This window comes from Struthio camelus, chromosome W (assembly GCF_040807025.1).
Source record: "Struthio camelus isolate bStrCam1 chromosome W, bStrCam1.hap1, whole genome shotgun sequence".
Taxonomy (NCBI): Eukaryota; Metazoa; Chordata; class Aves; order Struthioniformes; family Struthionidae; genus Struthio; species Struthio camelus.
Genome location: NC_090981.1, coordinates 19,592,377 through 19,609,345, shown reverse-complemented (window position 1 = coordinate 19,609,345; position 16,969 = coordinate 19,592,377). Strand labels below are relative to the sequence as shown.

At 42.9% G+C, this 16,969-nt stretch overlaps 1 protein-coding gene across 6 annotated transcripts in view; it reads right to left on the bottom strand.

The window, feature by feature from the left end:
* Nucleotides 1-16,752, bottom strand: part of LOC138060916 (E3 ubiquitin-protein ligase MARCHF3) — a 78,180-nt gene extending 61,428 nt beyond the window's left edge. The window contains exon 1 of one of the 6 annotated variants that reach the window (XM_068925772.1): nt 16,701-16,752. Coding sequence is in view for 1 of the 6 variants with exons in the window: in XM_068925766.1 (XP_068781867.1) it covers nt 11,640-11,666 (27 nt within the window). In the remaining 5 variants the exon portion in view is untranslated. Of the gene's footprint in view, nt 1-11,639; nt 11,781-13,831; nt 13,918-13,968; nt 14,355-14,465; nt 14,532-16,700 lie in introns of those variants that run through there. The other 5 variants (XM_068925769.1, XM_068925771.1, XM_068925773.1 and 2 more) reach the window with 5 other exon arrangements.
* Nucleotides 16,753-16,969: the final 217 nt, after the last annotated feature.

The following is a 16,969-nucleotide window of genomic DNA, read 5'->3' as shown; positions in this document are numbered from 1 at the left end:
TTTTTCCAAGTAGAATATATGAACTGTTAGCAATTACCCTTCATGTGTCATTATCAGTCAGCAAGTTTCCTTGTAGGCATTGTGGCAGACATTTATCTTCACGAAGGGTTTGGAAGAGGAGAGGAAAGAACGTTTGAGGCCAGGGTCAAGAACAGCTTCCCACAAGTGGAAGCATAAAAGAAAATACAGAAATGGTTACAAGAGACTCAGTCAAATGATGTAATGAGGCAAGCCAGAATGGAATGGTCAAGCAGACGACAGAAGTGGGTATAACGTATTACAAAAGACAGACAGCAGGGATGTGAAGTAACATGGGACTTTAAAGAGGATTTGAATTTAGTTCAGTGGAGGCATCCAAAGAGGAGGTGACAAATCTGTGTCAAGGAGTCATGTGGCCATCAGACAGAACAAGTAAGAGCAATCGGAAGTTAAGGGCCTGCTGAAGCACAAGATTAGAGAGAAAATGGACAGCCACAGAGATATCGTGGAAGAATAACTAACAGCACTGTGCTTGGTATGCAGTATGAACAAGCAGGAGATTATAGGTCTTGGTTAGGGGTCTGACAATCTAGACTGAGAACAAGAAAAAGGAAAAGCAACAGCCAAGTTCACACAGGAGGGAAAAGAACAGTCCAATGTTAATTTATGCTTAAGTTTATAGAGAGACCCCCATCCAGATAGCCTCAGAGAGATGGGCTAATGAAGGCTAGATAGAAGGCTAAATACTAAGAAAGGAGACGGAAAGAGGTTTAATTGTTATTCATTAGTGAAGACAGTAGGGGTCATCTTAAATAACCCTGAGGAGGGAAAAGAACAAGGCCATAAAGGACTCAAAATAGACTGCGTCTGCAGAGCAGGGCAGAAGTGCTGTGCGCTATAGCCCTAGGCTCTTTAAGCATGCCCTGATGCAGCCTGATGGTGAAACAGGGACTCCCCATAGTCCTGCCTCACTGGCCCTCACCCCCTGCCTGCAGCCAAAGTTTCCTTTCAAAGGGAACCAGGGCCATCTTCCAGTGCGGACAGAGCCAAGGGAAAAAGAAAGACGATCTGTTAAAAGAGAAGACAGTGGGATTGTCCAGAGGAGTCCCAGGAGATTCATATCAATATGTTGTCAAAGAGGAATATGAGATCAATATAATCAAGAGAAGCAGAGAGGACAGGAGGGTAGGAGTCGCCTACAAGACGCATCTGAGAACTTGGTTGAAAATGGAGTGATTATCATGAGGCTTTGAAATCAATGTCAGAAAGTCAAGTTTGGGGACTCCTTCCAAGTAGTTAACCAATTTGGTATCTCTTGTTTTAGTACATTCATAAAGGAATAAATTGCACAAGGCTTCAGATTTCTAAGCCTTTCCTTCCTGGAGGGAGCAGGGCCTATTCAGTCATTTTTAACCGATTTTCCTACTTTGTCATCTTCATCTATTATGGCACATATTTTTCAGCATAAAATGCTTCTAGCCAACTATAGCAGCTCTTATTTTAGGCCTGGGGAAAATGTCAAAGGCTTCAGGAGGTCAAAAAAACCAAACTAGCTAAGCAGAAATTTTCCAGTGAAAAAGTGGGGGGAAATGAAGGCACTGCTGTAGCTTAAAGAGATCATTAGCACAGCAAAAGCCATAGATCACATTAATCACTCTTTTATAGCAACTGCATATTAGGTACACGTATTAAGGCTCTGTTCTTTGTCTTCTGTGCAAATTCACAATAAAGAAACCAAAAAATTAGTTGATTAAATAGGCATAGTTACTCCAAAATGTTGCATCATTTGTAAATAGTTAAGTATGACTGCTATATACACCAAAGGGAGAATTTCGTAATTCCTCATTAGGAAATACATACTAACACTATGTAGGACAGCATTCAAATTAACTCATCTGTTTAGATACTTGTCATCCATTTACTTCACTTCCGCAAAACAGAACAGAAGCAGGTTTTAGCTTGTGTTTATAAAACCCAGGCTTTGTTTCATCTCTGTATTCCCAGGGTGACTCCTAGGCATTGCCGAGGCCAGCAGGATCTTCAGCTGCACTGGATCCCAGGACAGGGCTTGAATCCCAGTGTATGACGTCCTGTCACCCAGTTAATGACTATAATGTCTAGACTCAAGGAGAAATCCTGTGCCCAAATTAAACCATCATCCACACCACTTTCTGTTCTGTTAGGGAAGACTATCACCAGATAGAGGTACTGGCATCTTCCCAGGAGACCAATCCCATTACCTCCACAATGGGCCTGTCCTCCAATTACTTTGTGCAGCACAAAAATTGATGTGATGAGGTAGCATACAATGGCAGTTGAGCAGCCAACCACAGACTCAGAGGAGTCCCATCCCAATTAGGATCACTTTGTCCAGAGAGCATTTTTATGTCACATATCGTAGCCCCAACACACAGGGCGAGATGCAATGTCGTGACAGGCTATAAATGAGTTTCACGGGCACAGCACTACCAACCTGTCCCCTATTTTCTCTGAGAGAAGCCCGATTAAGACAAAGAGGCAGTAAAATCCCACTGTTGCTCAATGACCCGGACCAGCATGTCGCACAAGGTTGGTTTCTGCGAGACCGCTGTACCCCTCTCAGTTCTAAAAAGCAGCTGTTGCTGCGGGAGGGAATTCTAGGTCCTGTGTATAGCCTTGACAAAGATTTTGGATCTGGAATTTAACTGAAGGGTCACGTGCCCCTTGAGGCTTCCCTACAAGTAAAATGTCCTCTAAAAGCTTCTTTAAAAAGGCTGTGATAGGGTAATTTGAATCCTGCTGCCTAAAGGTAAAGGGTTTAATTCACAGAACTGCCCTGAAAATGCGAGCCTAGACGTTTCTGTAAATTACTAGCAGCAGCCATCTGCGCTGTGTACCCTATAAGCTTAGTTTTTTTCTGTTCAGGACTTCTAGTGAGTGAACGAATACTTGCTCTCATAACAGATTCAAATTCAATCATCGCTGCATGCCTCTATCTACTCATCCAAATAACCCCAGGCTTTTTGGGCATGCGTTCAAATGCTTTATCTAGCATGAGGGGATGGTTTCTATCAGTACCCAAAGCTAAGTCTCGGTCTAGCACCAGCAAATTTACTGTTATAAGTAGATCGCATGCAGAAAAGCTTTGTTCTGCTCCAATATTTAGCTTTAATATACATATATGTATACATATATATATATATATATATATATATATATATATATATGAATTACAATTTTTGAAGATGAGGTCTTTGGGATTTTTTTTGTCTTCCTATAAAACCTTGAAGATTCACATGAATCTGTGAAAGTATGTGCCTTTTGCCTTTTTCCTTTTCTGTGACTCTCAGTTCAGCTTGTAATCCATTATATATAAATTATATATAAAATGTTTTTATCAAGTTTTTTATTTGGGATTCATACATCTTCAAGAAAAAAGCATCTGAATAGTCATGGGATTCTCTGATTACACAGTGAACAAACGAAACTGACAAATTATATATAGTCAGCATGTTGGAATTAAACTCTATTACATACGAGCTAAATACTTGAGGTGGGCAACAGAAGACTAACGGTAGACCATTTAAGTAAAACAGTATGCTGAGCAACCCGGGAATTTAAGTAAAGGTAGCTAGCTAGGTAGGTTAAGTTTTATCCCATTAGATGCAAGCAGTTTTTCCCTTGATAGAATATGCCACTCTTTTCGTAATCAATAGATTAAAAACTATTCTTTACAAGGGCATAGAATTATTTTAGATCATAATGCTGGGCCTTTCAATAGTGTCTTGATTCGCATGCGTCACCTAATCCTTCCTAAATGTATTCTCAGATAGGAATAACAAGGCTCAGCTATTTCACAGGTAAACAGAGGCAGAGATGAGACTTGCACAAAATGAGAGCAGACATTTGAATTTTGAGTTAAGTCCTCCGCTTTGTCTGAGGATTGCCCTTTCTTCATTCATAGAATATTTTTTAATAATGTGTGTATGTATATACGCACACACAACTTGCAGTTTTTGTTTTCATACCAAGGCTTAGTACATACATTCAATGAAGATATTGCTGTAGAGAGTTTGTTGGCAGTGGACAAGCCTAAACAACTCTCACCTTTTCTCACTGAGGAACTGAGTTGTCTGGAGACAACTGGGAATGACAAACAAAGTTCTTCCTAAAGCTGTTAAACTGAGACATTCAGCCCCACGGAGTCGTTCAGATATGCACAATGGACAATAGCATAGAGTGGCAAGATGCATCGGTTTGGTTTCTAATCTTAACTGAGGTATTTCCTGTCTCATGTTACACCACTGAGTAACCTCCTTGTTCAGTTTAATATAGGATTTTCAAAGCTTAAAGCTCAGATCTGAAATTTTAAAAGTGCATTTTACATCTGTTTACTTCTTGGCCAGAAGCCCACTATGACAGTGCTAGCAAAATCTTCATCTAAGAAACCTGAAGTGCTCTTGTAATACGCTTTTGAATTAGTGAAACTTTGAGGATACAAATGATTCTCAATAACCACATCACTTCTTATTTCGTTTTTCAAAGTTTTTTTTCTAAATGCATAACGCATGATCTCTTCCCTTACGAAAAGTCTTACAGAACGTAAAGCAACTCTTCTGTTTTCAACAGCGGAAAAAAAACCTCACAGAAAAGACAATTTCTTCAACTTGTTATTCAGATTTTTCACAGTAACTTATAGAGAAATCAATTAGTTTTCATCTCTATTTGGTTTTATAGGATATTTCCACAAGAGCTCTTAACACAAAGCTAAAACCCCAAGTAAGCACAGAGATAGTAAAAATTGTCATGTGTTTTAGTTAAAAAGTATTATGGTCACAGTGTTCAAAACTGTCCTAAAGTTGCCACATGGGTGGTTTACATTAGCCACGGCTGCACAAAAGCAAACCTCCAAACCTCCTCGTACAGCCACAGACAGCAGAATGTAATCCAAAGGGACAGAAGTATAAAGAAAAGGAAATGTTAAAATCATGGAAAACAAAATGAAGGGATTAAAAACTAATTTTAATTAACCACTGAGACTGAAAGACAGCATTAAGTGTTAATAACTATTATCAGAAATATCTGAAGAACTGTAATTTAGAAATCTCCCTCCCCGTTTGTTAAATACCTGGTTAATTGTAAATTACCTTTCTGAAGACTTTGCAGAAAGCAGATTGATTACTTATCTAGCAAAGCCTACTCAAAATTTGATTTTCTTTGCTGGCTTTGATCTGCAGACCTTAAGTGAGTTGAGAAAGGACTACTTAGAATGACTAACAGCGCTGTACTTCCCATGTCATTGCTGCTGCTGAACAAATGCATTCCCAAAACTCGGCTCTCCCAAATCTTCAAAACAGATGGGAGCAGCTTGCAATATACCTATTTAAATGTATTTCAAAAACTCTACGGCCACTTCAGTTCTAAAGCAGCTGCTTTTGTGAATCATAAAGGCGCTTTCAAAGCACGGTATTCACACGTGGAAAAGCACATGCCCGGCTCTGGCTTTGCTCGAGAAGACCCACTCACATTACTTCAGAAGTATTTCAGCTATGTGTGTAACCATTATGGATTCTTTCTAATTGCAACTGCTTCTGCTATACATTTTCTATAAGTTCATGCTGTTTCCCACCCACACTGCCTGTGCAGTAAAAATGCTTTCCTGTCACAACTTTGCAGAGCTATCTTACCAGACGTGAGTACGCAGGCATGCATGTAGAGGCTGAAGTCATCTTTAGCAAAATCATTTTGTTATTAGTGGTGCTCTGATATCTGCCTTTTCTAATGACATTCAGCAGGAAACCACATTTTACAATTATTTACATAACATGTTTAATGATAGTAAATTCTCACCAGGAAACCTATACAAATTAAACCATGTTCTGATGGCCTTTGGTTAAATTGCCCCGATGGGGTATTTGGCAATAAAATAAATCATGAAAAGCATGAAATTTTCTCATACTTAACACAAAATACATGTGTTGAGACAATCAGCTTTAACTCTTCCTCTCCTGTTTGGGACTCCATTCTACTTTCCCAGGACTATGACTTTAACGAAGAAGAGGATGTTAAACTGCTCTGACAGACACGGTAAGAGACATATATAACCATTTTTGGCAACACACTCAGGAATCTGGGGAGAAGTGAAAATACTCCACTTGTCAAGGTCTGGAAAAATGCATTTGCTATTCTCAGTCAGAAAAAAATGGTTTTAGTCTGCTAGATATTGTGGAACAAAAGGGTAAAAATCTAGTTTGTGCTTCTAGAAGAACAGTGTTTCCAGAAGAATAATTTCCATTCTCAGAAACTAATCATAGTTTGTTAAGATGAATGGAGGTACTCTTATAATTGATACAGTTCTCTTACGCTGACGATAGTTTCAATGTTCAGGGCCTAAATAAGATTTTACTAAAAAAAAATGGGCAAACATTACAAATGAGCCAAGAGACGTACAGGTTTCATGCGTAGTACCACATGGCAGTTATCCAGAATAGACTTGTTCATAACCTCTATTTATGAAAATACTGAATGCAAGGATTGATATCCTGTAGACGCTTTAGCTGCCACTTCATTCAAGTATGCCTTGTTTTCTTTGTCAGTCCATACTGATTACAAAACTTTTGGCTGTAATGTATTTTATAAACAGCCCTCTGTTTATTTGTCTGTCAGACCTCCTGTCTGTTTACTCTGAGATGTCACAACGTAGTGTCAAGCTCTGTATTTCACCAGTAGGAATGAGTCTGATATTGTTAATGCTGATTTGCAGTATAAGGAAATCAAACTGAGTGACAACTAGAAAAGAAAGCTGATTGTTCAGGAAACAAGCATGCTAGTAATCAGCACTTATCAGGAATGAAATATAACAAATGCATTGTTGTTAGATGGGAATTTGTTACAACACACATATCAAATAACTGTTCTGCAGTTGTGCCTGTTTTTAAAATTCAGCTTATAAGAATCTGTCTGCCAACAGCAAACCAACAATTCCACAGCGAAACCACCAGAGGAAAATACAGCAGCAACAACAACAACAAAAAACTTATTTGCATCGGGGCAGGGCCCAGGAAAATGCGCGAGTCCAGGTTATGGTTTTGTCCAGTGTTGGTACCACAGGTGCTGAGATGTACCGACAGCAACTTCTGTGTCCATGTAGGGGACCTGCTCCAAATAATTTGATGGCTGCCGCAACAACTGTAAAGCTCTGTCTACAAATTTCAATGTTGTGTCCGTACGCATGCACTGTAAGGCATGCCATGGATCTTGTTTAATAGATTTGGGATATGAAGTGTACATCTTGGTTACAGGTAACACGGTCACTGCTGTCTGTGATCAGGGCTGCCTTTGCCCTGTCCCTTTCCTGTATGTTTCATTAGTCCAGCCACATGTGACAACAGATTAGCAGGCTTTTACACTCCCCAAAGGGTGAAAGCATTACAGCTTGCAGTGGTAGGCTTGCTTCACGAGCGGACGCAGACGTGCTGGTGGTGGTGGTGCTTCGAGCTGCAGGAGCTGGAAAAGCTTGAGTGCAGGGTCACCACCAGCAGTGATGGCTCCAAAGGAGGGTGTGTTTACACAAGCTTTTGCAGGCAAAGAGGAACCTTAATCCTCTTATGCTCCCAGCCAAGCAACTGTATGACTGGCTTTTGGCATGTGGGAGAATATAAGCTAATAGCTCTAATTCAGCCTGGAGTAAAGGCAGAACAATTTTGCCCCTACCTGCAAAAAACTCTCTGAGCATACCCTAAGGGACAGAACTCATTAGCCAGGTCAGGGCTGCAAGCTAACAGAGCTTCTGAAAGTAGTGCTAGCCTCTCCCTGCCAGCTCTGGGCACTGGCACAGCGAGTCTGTCCGTACTGAGGGTGTACCCATGCCCACAGGTCCTACACACCAGCTCTACTGGCAGCACTCCTTAAGTGAGCTGTGGTATCCACTAGCAAATAAAGGCTCTTTCCTCTCCTGTTTAGCCAAAACCTGGAAGAGCGATTCAGAAGTACATCACAGTTGCTCTCAGCCTAACTCCTACCCAGAGCCTGAGCTTGCTCAGCTCTGTTAAAGAGCTGCCGTTCTTAGAGCTGAGGGACTTCTACATCTGAGCCACCAGGCTGTCACCTTAGTCTCGTTTTCTGTGGCTAACTGGAAACAGCAAGGCTCATCAAGCTTTACTAGCCAGGTTTCTCATTGCCTTATCCATGACTAGCTTTTGGATGACATTATTAGCCACTACTTTGCACTGAGCAGTATAAATTTGAGAACAGCCTTTCCATTTGTCAGCATACTCCAACTCAGTTGTAAATAATATCACTAAGAGGAAAAAGTAAGAACAGGACAGGGTAGCTAGAGATTAGAGCACTAAGCTCCCAGGAGACAGAGATTTCCTAAGTGACACTCAGCAAATCACATGGGCTGTAGTTCCACAATTTAAGCCACCTTAAGACAGCGTTATGACTACTTGCCCTCCCATTTTCCCTTTAATCCTGCTAGTGATTCTTGTTCTCTCCCTTTCATTGGCACTTACAATAACCCAGTTTTGGGTGCTAAACTAGCCCCGAAATAGTCCTATATCCCATGTACATTCATCCCTTTTTCTACATCTTTGGAAGAAGACATTTCTTCCTCATGTAAACAGTTCTGAAAGTCCATTTTCCACCCTCAAAAGCCCTCTTTGCTGTGATGTATTAAAAGACACCAGTCAGTTCATGATGCCAAGCCTAATTGTCCCATTCCTGTTCCATATCTTATAAGTAGAAGTTTCTTGGGCATTGTACAGACGTTTATATCATCCAACAGTTCCTAGCACAACAGGTTGCATGTGATGACTCTGCTATTTCCCCTATCTTTTTTTTTTTTTTTTTTTTTAAAAAGAAAGCACACTGCTGAGAAGGGAAGACAATTGAAAATAAATAGCAGCTGAGGAGAAATAGAGAAAACTTTAACATGGAAGTTTATCCACTTTATTAATCTTGTTGTCATAGTCAAAGATATAGCCTCATTAACCATGATTACTACAGCAGCAGATTACTACTCATTTGGTTAAGCACGGGGCCCTACTGCATCAGGCATTGTACAAATACAGAATAGTCATTTAAATCCTTGTCCTGAACCGTTTAGAGTAGTCGGACAGGCACTGAGTGGAGAAAAGGAAAACAGAAAAGCAGAATGGTGATGGCGGCAAATATACTGTCACTACCACCTACGTTTTGGAGGGGGAGGCTGGCAGGGGGAAGAAAAAGCGTAAGGTAAAGCAGCTCTGTGGAGAAACAGGAAAGCGCAAGGACTTAAGGCAGAGAAAAGGCTTAGAAAGGGAAATGTAGGAGGATGCTAAGGTGGCAAGACTGGGGATAGAGACTTATTCCAGGCCAGAAACAGACATACCTGAGACAGATTTAACATCTGGTTTTGTTATAATGAAGTGTTGTGTGGGTGTAACTACTATAGATTTCATCTTAAAATGCTGATCTTGAGATTTTTCAATGAGAATGAACAAGGCCTGGTAAAACTATTTTGAATGAATGATTTTCATGTGAAAAATGGAGGTTTTTCAAAATGAAGTTTTCCTGCAGGACAGCATCCAGTTTTGGTGAATCCTTATATTGGGAAAATCTCACAAGGGATTTTGTTTCTAGTCTTAATCTGAATCTCAGCATTTAGTTTCTGGACACCATTAATCTGTGAGTACCCAAGTTCTGCGATGGCAGCACCTCGTGGGACAGGAAGTCTTGCTCAGGGAGCGCCACTGCAAGGGGACACTCAAGAGGGCTGGGAGCACCCTGTTTGCTCGAGATGGACATAAGGGTTAGTGCTGACCTCAAACGCAAGGTCTGGAAACCACATATTTCATGTTAGAAATGTCAAAACAAAACGAGGCAAAATTTTTAGAACTTCTTTTCCACTAAAGACTTTGGTTTCAGGACAGAAAGTAGTATGACGATATCAGAATTTTTAATATGACAAACACGTCCCTGCTTTCAGAACTTATGCAGAAGAGCTATGGCAGAGACATGCTAGACTCCAGCAAGAAATAGAGTTAAACAACTCCTCCTTCTCTCCTCCCCCCACAAAACGCCTACAAACCATAACAACTTAGACTGCCATCAGGCCAGCCAGCGTTTTATACTAAATGACTGCCCTTAGCCACCGCGGGGCATTCAGCTGAATTAAGTCAAAGGGACTGCTGGCAGGCTTAAAAATAGGCATGTGTTTAAGAGCTTTGCTGGCTTTGTTGCTGCAGTAAAAAAAGGAAATTGAAGAGACATCAATCTGGAATTGAAAATATCATCAATATCTTCAAGACACAAAATATAATTGGAATTAATAATTAATTCTGGTCTAGAGTGGCTTGCATGAAGCTTATAAGAGAATAAAGTGAGAGTTACTAACTCTTTTCCTTCCTCTTATTTTATATTTACACGAAATCAAGAGTAAGAAAGATATGAGACACTGCTGCGGGAGGGGGGGAGTATCATAATAAAGAAAATGAGGAATAACTACAGTACACAGTGGACTGCCACAGCAAGGATGACATATGGGTATTAGCTAGAATTCCTTGATAAGCGTTCTACTCTGTACTATCACCTTGGTGATTTTCAGTACTTCGATTTTGTGACAAGCCTTCCTGCACGGTCTCATTAATATTTTTCCTCCCTCTAATACTGTGGCTCTAAGCAGCAGCAGTATTTCTTCCTGCCAACTCTCAGAAGGAAAAGAAGACACCCCCTCAGCAGTGGAAATCTGTTGTGTGTACCACTGTAACACTCTCACTTTCTTTTGCTCACTCCATAATCTACGTTCTGTTTTAAATGAAGGATGCCCACAATGGCTCTTCTGGGCTTGTTCTGGTTAGCTGGAGTCATCTTCAGGGTAGTATATCATTCGATCAGTGCCAGTCTGAGGAAGAATCCATTCAAAAGGTTAGCAGAAAAGCCTCTAAGGTTTGTATTGAGGGACATAGGGAAAAACTAATAGCAAAGAACAGCTATACAACTGCCAGCCATCCTTCCAATGTAGATGTAGTTTCTAATGCTATGCATACCTTTGAAAGAGTTTGATTATATCTACTGCAGAGAAGGAAGGAATAATACTCTATATAAATTCTGAAATGCGTTGGCAGAGAGGGAGCAGAACATATATTGATTTTCCTTTTAGATAAGCCACATGTTTCGGTAGCAACATGCCAGATTTCCTCTCTTCCCCACTGTCTTCATTGTTTTCTCTTTCTCTCCTATTTTTCCTTATGATGTTCTTCAATGCAGCTCCGCTCTGCAGCATAGTGTAACCTACACGTTAGGACTGAGTTGAATGAGTCAGGGCACCAGAAGCAGTCTATGCACAGTAGTACAGAAGATAAATTAGTCTGTGTGAAAATCAGTATCACCATGGCAAAAGCACAGCCAGTACCTGAGCTTGCCTGTCTCTACCTAGCACTGCAGCCTGCAGATCAGGCAAGCTGGCCTTTTCCCTCTCTGCTAGGTCCTAATTCCTTTACGTGCCACACTGGCCCTTGGCTGTGGGGAAGAGTGGCTGAGCAAGCTTGAAAACTTTCTCCCTGATTCCCCCTTATTTTCCATGTTTTCTCCTTTTGTCTCTCGTATAGTCAGTGTTGCCCCCTCCCAGCACTGTAATACTAGTCTGTTATATTTGGCCCTTGGGACTCTGCTAGAGGTCCTTGTTGTACAGTCGCTGTTACCTCTTTAATGTTGGTCTTCAGGTGCATATGAAATGCTCTGGCAGTGTCAAAGGAGGATGCGAAATAAGCATCTACTCTCCAGCTGCCCCACTGCAGACAGACCGACTCGTCCTGGGCAGGGTCCCGAAGGTCAGTATCTGCACCTAACCAGTGGTGGAAGGGGGAATTTTAGAAAGAAATCTGCTGCTAAAAAGCAGGATGTGCTATCATACCTGCTTTATCTGCCTGCACTAACACAGAAGGGGCTCTCTCGGGCATCAGAGCGCTCACTGCCCTATGCTGTTTCAACATGCTCCAAAACTCTTAATTAGCTGCTCACATGGACAGCGTGTTACATCAGCCCGGTAACTTTAACGTGTATTATACGGAAAGGTCCATCCAAGAGGGAAAAATAACGGCAGTCCTCCGAGAAGCTCGCCTCACAGGAAGCACGATGGACACCAACCCGGATATCATTTCTGTACCACTGATCAGAGAGAAGACAGACCCTTCCCTACAGCAAAGTCTTAAGTCACTTCGAGGAGCCATGTCTACCTCTGTATCAGATAGTGTTTCAGCCTCATGCCAAGAGGAGAAGGAGGCTCTGCCAGTATGTATGCCACAAGAAGTATGCTGATGTGTTTCAATAGGTATTACGTACAACATTATATTTTGATAGACCAAAATAACTCTCATTCTAATTACAGATATTTGAAGCCGTAGATATTACCCACTCATTTAGGGCTCAGACCTTTGAGCCACGAGGCAGTTTTAGACATGCTTGAACTCCTGCTGCAGAGGGAGCCTGTCTTTAACAGCAAGTGAAGACCACACAGAAGGTACGGGCTCAATACAGAATTTACTTGTGAAATTGTCTGCTGCCTATATTAAGCAAGAGATAAAATAAATGACAGAAAAGTGTTCCTTCCAGGCTTAGAAATCTGGCAAGCAACTAATCCCGATATTGCAAAAGGAGGTTGCTACCTGAGTAAGCCTGTAACTACTGCATTCAACCAGTCCATCATCTGAAAGTTTCCAAACAGACATTGTACACCCAGGGTACTCTCACAATAGCCATTAACTCAGAAAAAACAGTTGTAAGTTGGTTGCTTCACCTACCTACTAGACAGCCGCAGACTAAGTCACTACCAATTAATTAAAGGTCAACAATTTTTAAAACATTAAAAAAATGCACATCTCTGACTATTTTTAATTGTTGAATACATTTAGATAAACCAAGCCATAAGCCCAATAGTTGTTGTCTGCTGCCGCTCCCCACCTCATCTTTCCCTTTAAAAACCATAGGGATTGCACAAGGATTATCTATAGGAGTATTCTGCGCCAGATCAGCGCCAGACAGTTTCCAATGCCATGCACTGACAGCCTGATCTGAAGCCCCCAGACTTGAGTCATGAGTGGGAGTTTTCTGGTTATTTCAGTGGGCATCGGATGGGCTGTAAACATCCTTGTCAAAAAAGTCACTGTTGAGGGATAAGTATCCCTTGTGTACACTGGTTTTGTCACTTTGAAACAGCTAGAGTATGCAGTCAGAGTCTGCCGGATTACTGTGCATGTGTCCTGCATACACGGTATTACCAGCCCTAGGTCTAAGGATGAGTGAGACATAGGGTTAAAATTAAGTTTAAAAACTTGTTGACATACATTGAAAGTTAAACTCTTTGACATATGCACGCATCATTATGCGGTTTCATAATCCCTTATATCTGCAAAGAGCCATGCAAGCCCTGGCTATTAAAAAGAGGGGAAAAAAATAGAAAAGAAAAAGGACATGAAGCTCCAAGGCTGAATCTCAGATGGTCAGGGTTTGCTATAACCTCTGAAGAACTGTGCTTTTTCTTTTTTTAAACAAATCCCGAAGAAACCTTAATTCTAATAGCTTAGGAGTTTAATTCTAGTAAAGAATCTTTAGCTAGAACAGTCACTTTAATTAACCTGTACATTTTATTATTGCTACTGCAATTTTTTTCTGATAATAGACTTAAAATTACATTTCAGTAATATTACCAAAAGGAGTAATAATTCATCCTAGTATAGATAAAGTATTCCCAGAGCTAGCCATTTTATTGGGCTGTGTCTAATTATACCCACTTCATTTATCTGGACTCTCAACTGTCCTTCCAAAACACAAACCAAACAAAAATAAATAAATAAATAAATAGCCGCAAGCAGAAACCGCAAAGAAGCGAACATACCACTTTATCCTCTATTCAGGCTGGCTTATACGCAAAGACCTCCGTTCCCATTAAGCTGCGTGAAGACAGCAGCTAATCCGCAACCCTCCCCCTTCCCCCCCCCCGCCCCGTTAACGTGAAGCCAGCCCATTCCTTACTGTGGCTGTGCGGCTTTGCCCGGCGGGGCGCGGGGCATGCCCGCCTTGCAGCGCAGCGGCCGGGCTCTCCCCTCCCCGCGGCAAGTGCCAGGCGGGAGCTGCGGGGCGCGTCCCGCCGCCCTCCCCCCCCGCCTTCGTTACCATGCAGCGTAACGGCCCGGGGAAGGCGGCTGGAGGCACCATAAAAATGCAGATGCGGCAGTAACAGGGGGTGCGACTTGCCCCGCCAGCAGAAAGTAACTGTGGGGCATCGCGAAACTGAGCGCGTGGGCACCGACACGCCGCGGGCGCTCACGGGCAGCGCGCACCGACCGCGGCGTGCCCCGCGCTCCGGCCCGGCCCGAGCGGGGCTGGGGCGCCCCTCACCATGGCATTTGGCCAGGTATTCGGCCCAAAACCGCGTTTCCGTCCTCCCTCCACCCCCTCCCCCAAACCGGAGCGGCGGTGACGCCCGCGGAGGCGCAGCCCGCCCGGCCCCGCGGCCCGCCCGCACTCACCCTGAGCTGCCGCTGCCGCCGCCGCCGCCGCGCCGGGCGGGCGGGCGGGAGGCTGCCGCGCGCCGCCGCCACCCCGCGCCACTCATTGACCCGCGCGGCGGCGGCAGCAGCGGCGGCGGCCGGGGGGGGGGGGGCGGGTCCGCCCCCCGCGAGGCAGCACCGCCTCCTCCCCCCCCGCCCCCGCCGCGGCGGCAGCGGCGAGACAAAGGCGGCGGCGGCGGGCGTGAGAGCGGGAGGTCGGGGCCGGGCGGGCGGTGGTTGTGCGCCGCAGTGCGGGGGGCAGCGGCCCCCTAAACAGGGGCGCCGGGGCTGCCCTTGATTTGCTGGCGCTTCAGGGCGGGGGGGGGGGTAGCGCTGGGTGGATTAAGGCAGGCTGTGTGCGCCGCTGTTAATGGGAGCGGCGTTAGACCTGTGTCTGGATTAACAGCAAGCAACCAAAAAAAAAAAACCCAGAAAAAAACACCCTCCCAACAGTTTCTTCTTGCAAAGGGGTTAAAGCCTCAAAATAGTAGCTTTCAGTAGTCCTAGAGAAAAGTTTCTCTGACGTGTGCTACATCTGGGGGCCTGTGAAGCTTTTATTGCTGTCCATGAAAAAGCCCCAGCAGCTGAAACTAAGTTAGAGCTGTCTCTAAAAATGACAGTTAAGCTAGCAATGACTAATCTAAAGGAGACTTGAAGAAAATTTGTATAATTAAAAGCTAATTTCTTTTTTATATACATAGTGCTCAATTTAGTAGTCTTTCCCAAGAAACCTTGCTTTGCTTGTTCAAAAATAAATGAACACTGCAGGGTTGAGATAATATCTATTTTGCTGCGCTTTTGTAACTCTTTTTTTTTCCTCTTAATACCTCTGAACGTAAAAACACCAAGACATACTTGAATTCTTCTACAGGTCAAATTATTTTCGGGTTTTGTCCTCGGTTTGCTTTCTGCTCACCTGGAGGGGAAAAAAATAGCCTTGAACCTGCGTGTGTGTAAGCTTCTGATAATACAGGTGCTCTTCCAGGTGAAAATGAAAGTTGTATACAGGGGCTACTTGTGTATCAAAATAAAAGGAGAAAGCCTAACTCCCACTCAGTTAACCTTGGGAGTATGCAGGTGAATTAAATTAAGCAGAAATGTATGTGTTCACTGGAATGGGAACAGTAATAAAATCATTTAGGATCTGGTCTGGCAATGGGATTTGCAGTGAGAGATGCTTACCACGATGCAGACCCTACTGAAATGGATGCCTCAGCTCCTAGGGCAGAAGCTTAAATATGCATATAGACCTATACACACATCAAATCTCTGTGTATAAACACAGCTTCAGCTTGCCTTTTTTTGTTTGGTTGGTTGTTGTTGGTTCTTTTTTAAGCACTGAACTTTGAAGTGACGCTTCCATTTTCAGGCAACTCCAACTAAAGTGTTTTGTGAGTAACCAAACTCATGAGCCTGGTCATCAGTGGGCTGGGAAGTTTATGGGATAACCATAAACTTCGCTCCGCTGCAGCAACATAGCTCCTTTGCGCATTTCCTGTGATATGCCATCTGGACGAGAGATGTTAAATGTTACAGCCAGGACAGAGCTACGCTTCTGCTGGTTGCTGGGGAGCCACCAGCTGGCCGAAATGTATGGTGGCTTAGCCTGTGTATCTCCCAGTAAGGGAAGCTGATGGAGAGATTTCTGTCACCTTCCTGAAAGCAGATCTTCAGGAAAGTCATAGGAATATAAGAGCTTTATGCTCACTTTATCTCCTTTGTCAAACTGGTCACTGGGTTAAAAGAGAGGAAAGGGAGAAGGAAAGGGAAATAACCAAGCTGATACATGGTTATGTGGTCCAAGTCTCATTTCTTCAGGAGACCGGCTAAAAATATATGCCTTATAATAAATCTCAGAATTAAACTTGACAGTTCTAGTCTATATACACTCATCACCATAGTAGCTAAAGTGTATTCCAGTAATGCATGTCACATATTGTTCTTTCATCGTCTCCTCAGGAGAAGTGGGTGTAATTGTGTCTTGGTTTCAGTAAGATTTGTGTGTGCGTGTGATTGGAGGGGATTTATTTTATATTTTGTCTATGCAGTTTTGATCAATTGCGTACAGTCCAGAAGGCACTATCAAGGAAAAACATGGAAGGCTGGAGTAGCCTTAGTTCCTGCAGGTCACGTCACAGGCAAAATAGACACCCGAAAACGTTTGTCTCCTGGACAAACTCACTTTACCTTTTTTGGAGAGTTACAAGAGTGTACCTGTTCTCTGCAGTCTTCCACAGCTTTTAGATATCCTGAGCAAATGCCATGTATCACCTGAAGATAAAGACCAAGAACTAGAGTTTGATTTGAAATGCTAAGAGAGGTGAGAGTAGAGGGCAGAGGGTGGTTTTTGCCAGGGAAGCACAAGTCAGTATATTCAGTTGAGTTCCCTTCCTGTTTAGGTGAATGCCACAGCTATTCACAAGGATGGGATGGAGCCTTCTCACCAGTAGGAGCTGGTAGAAAACACATGTGATACAGGTACA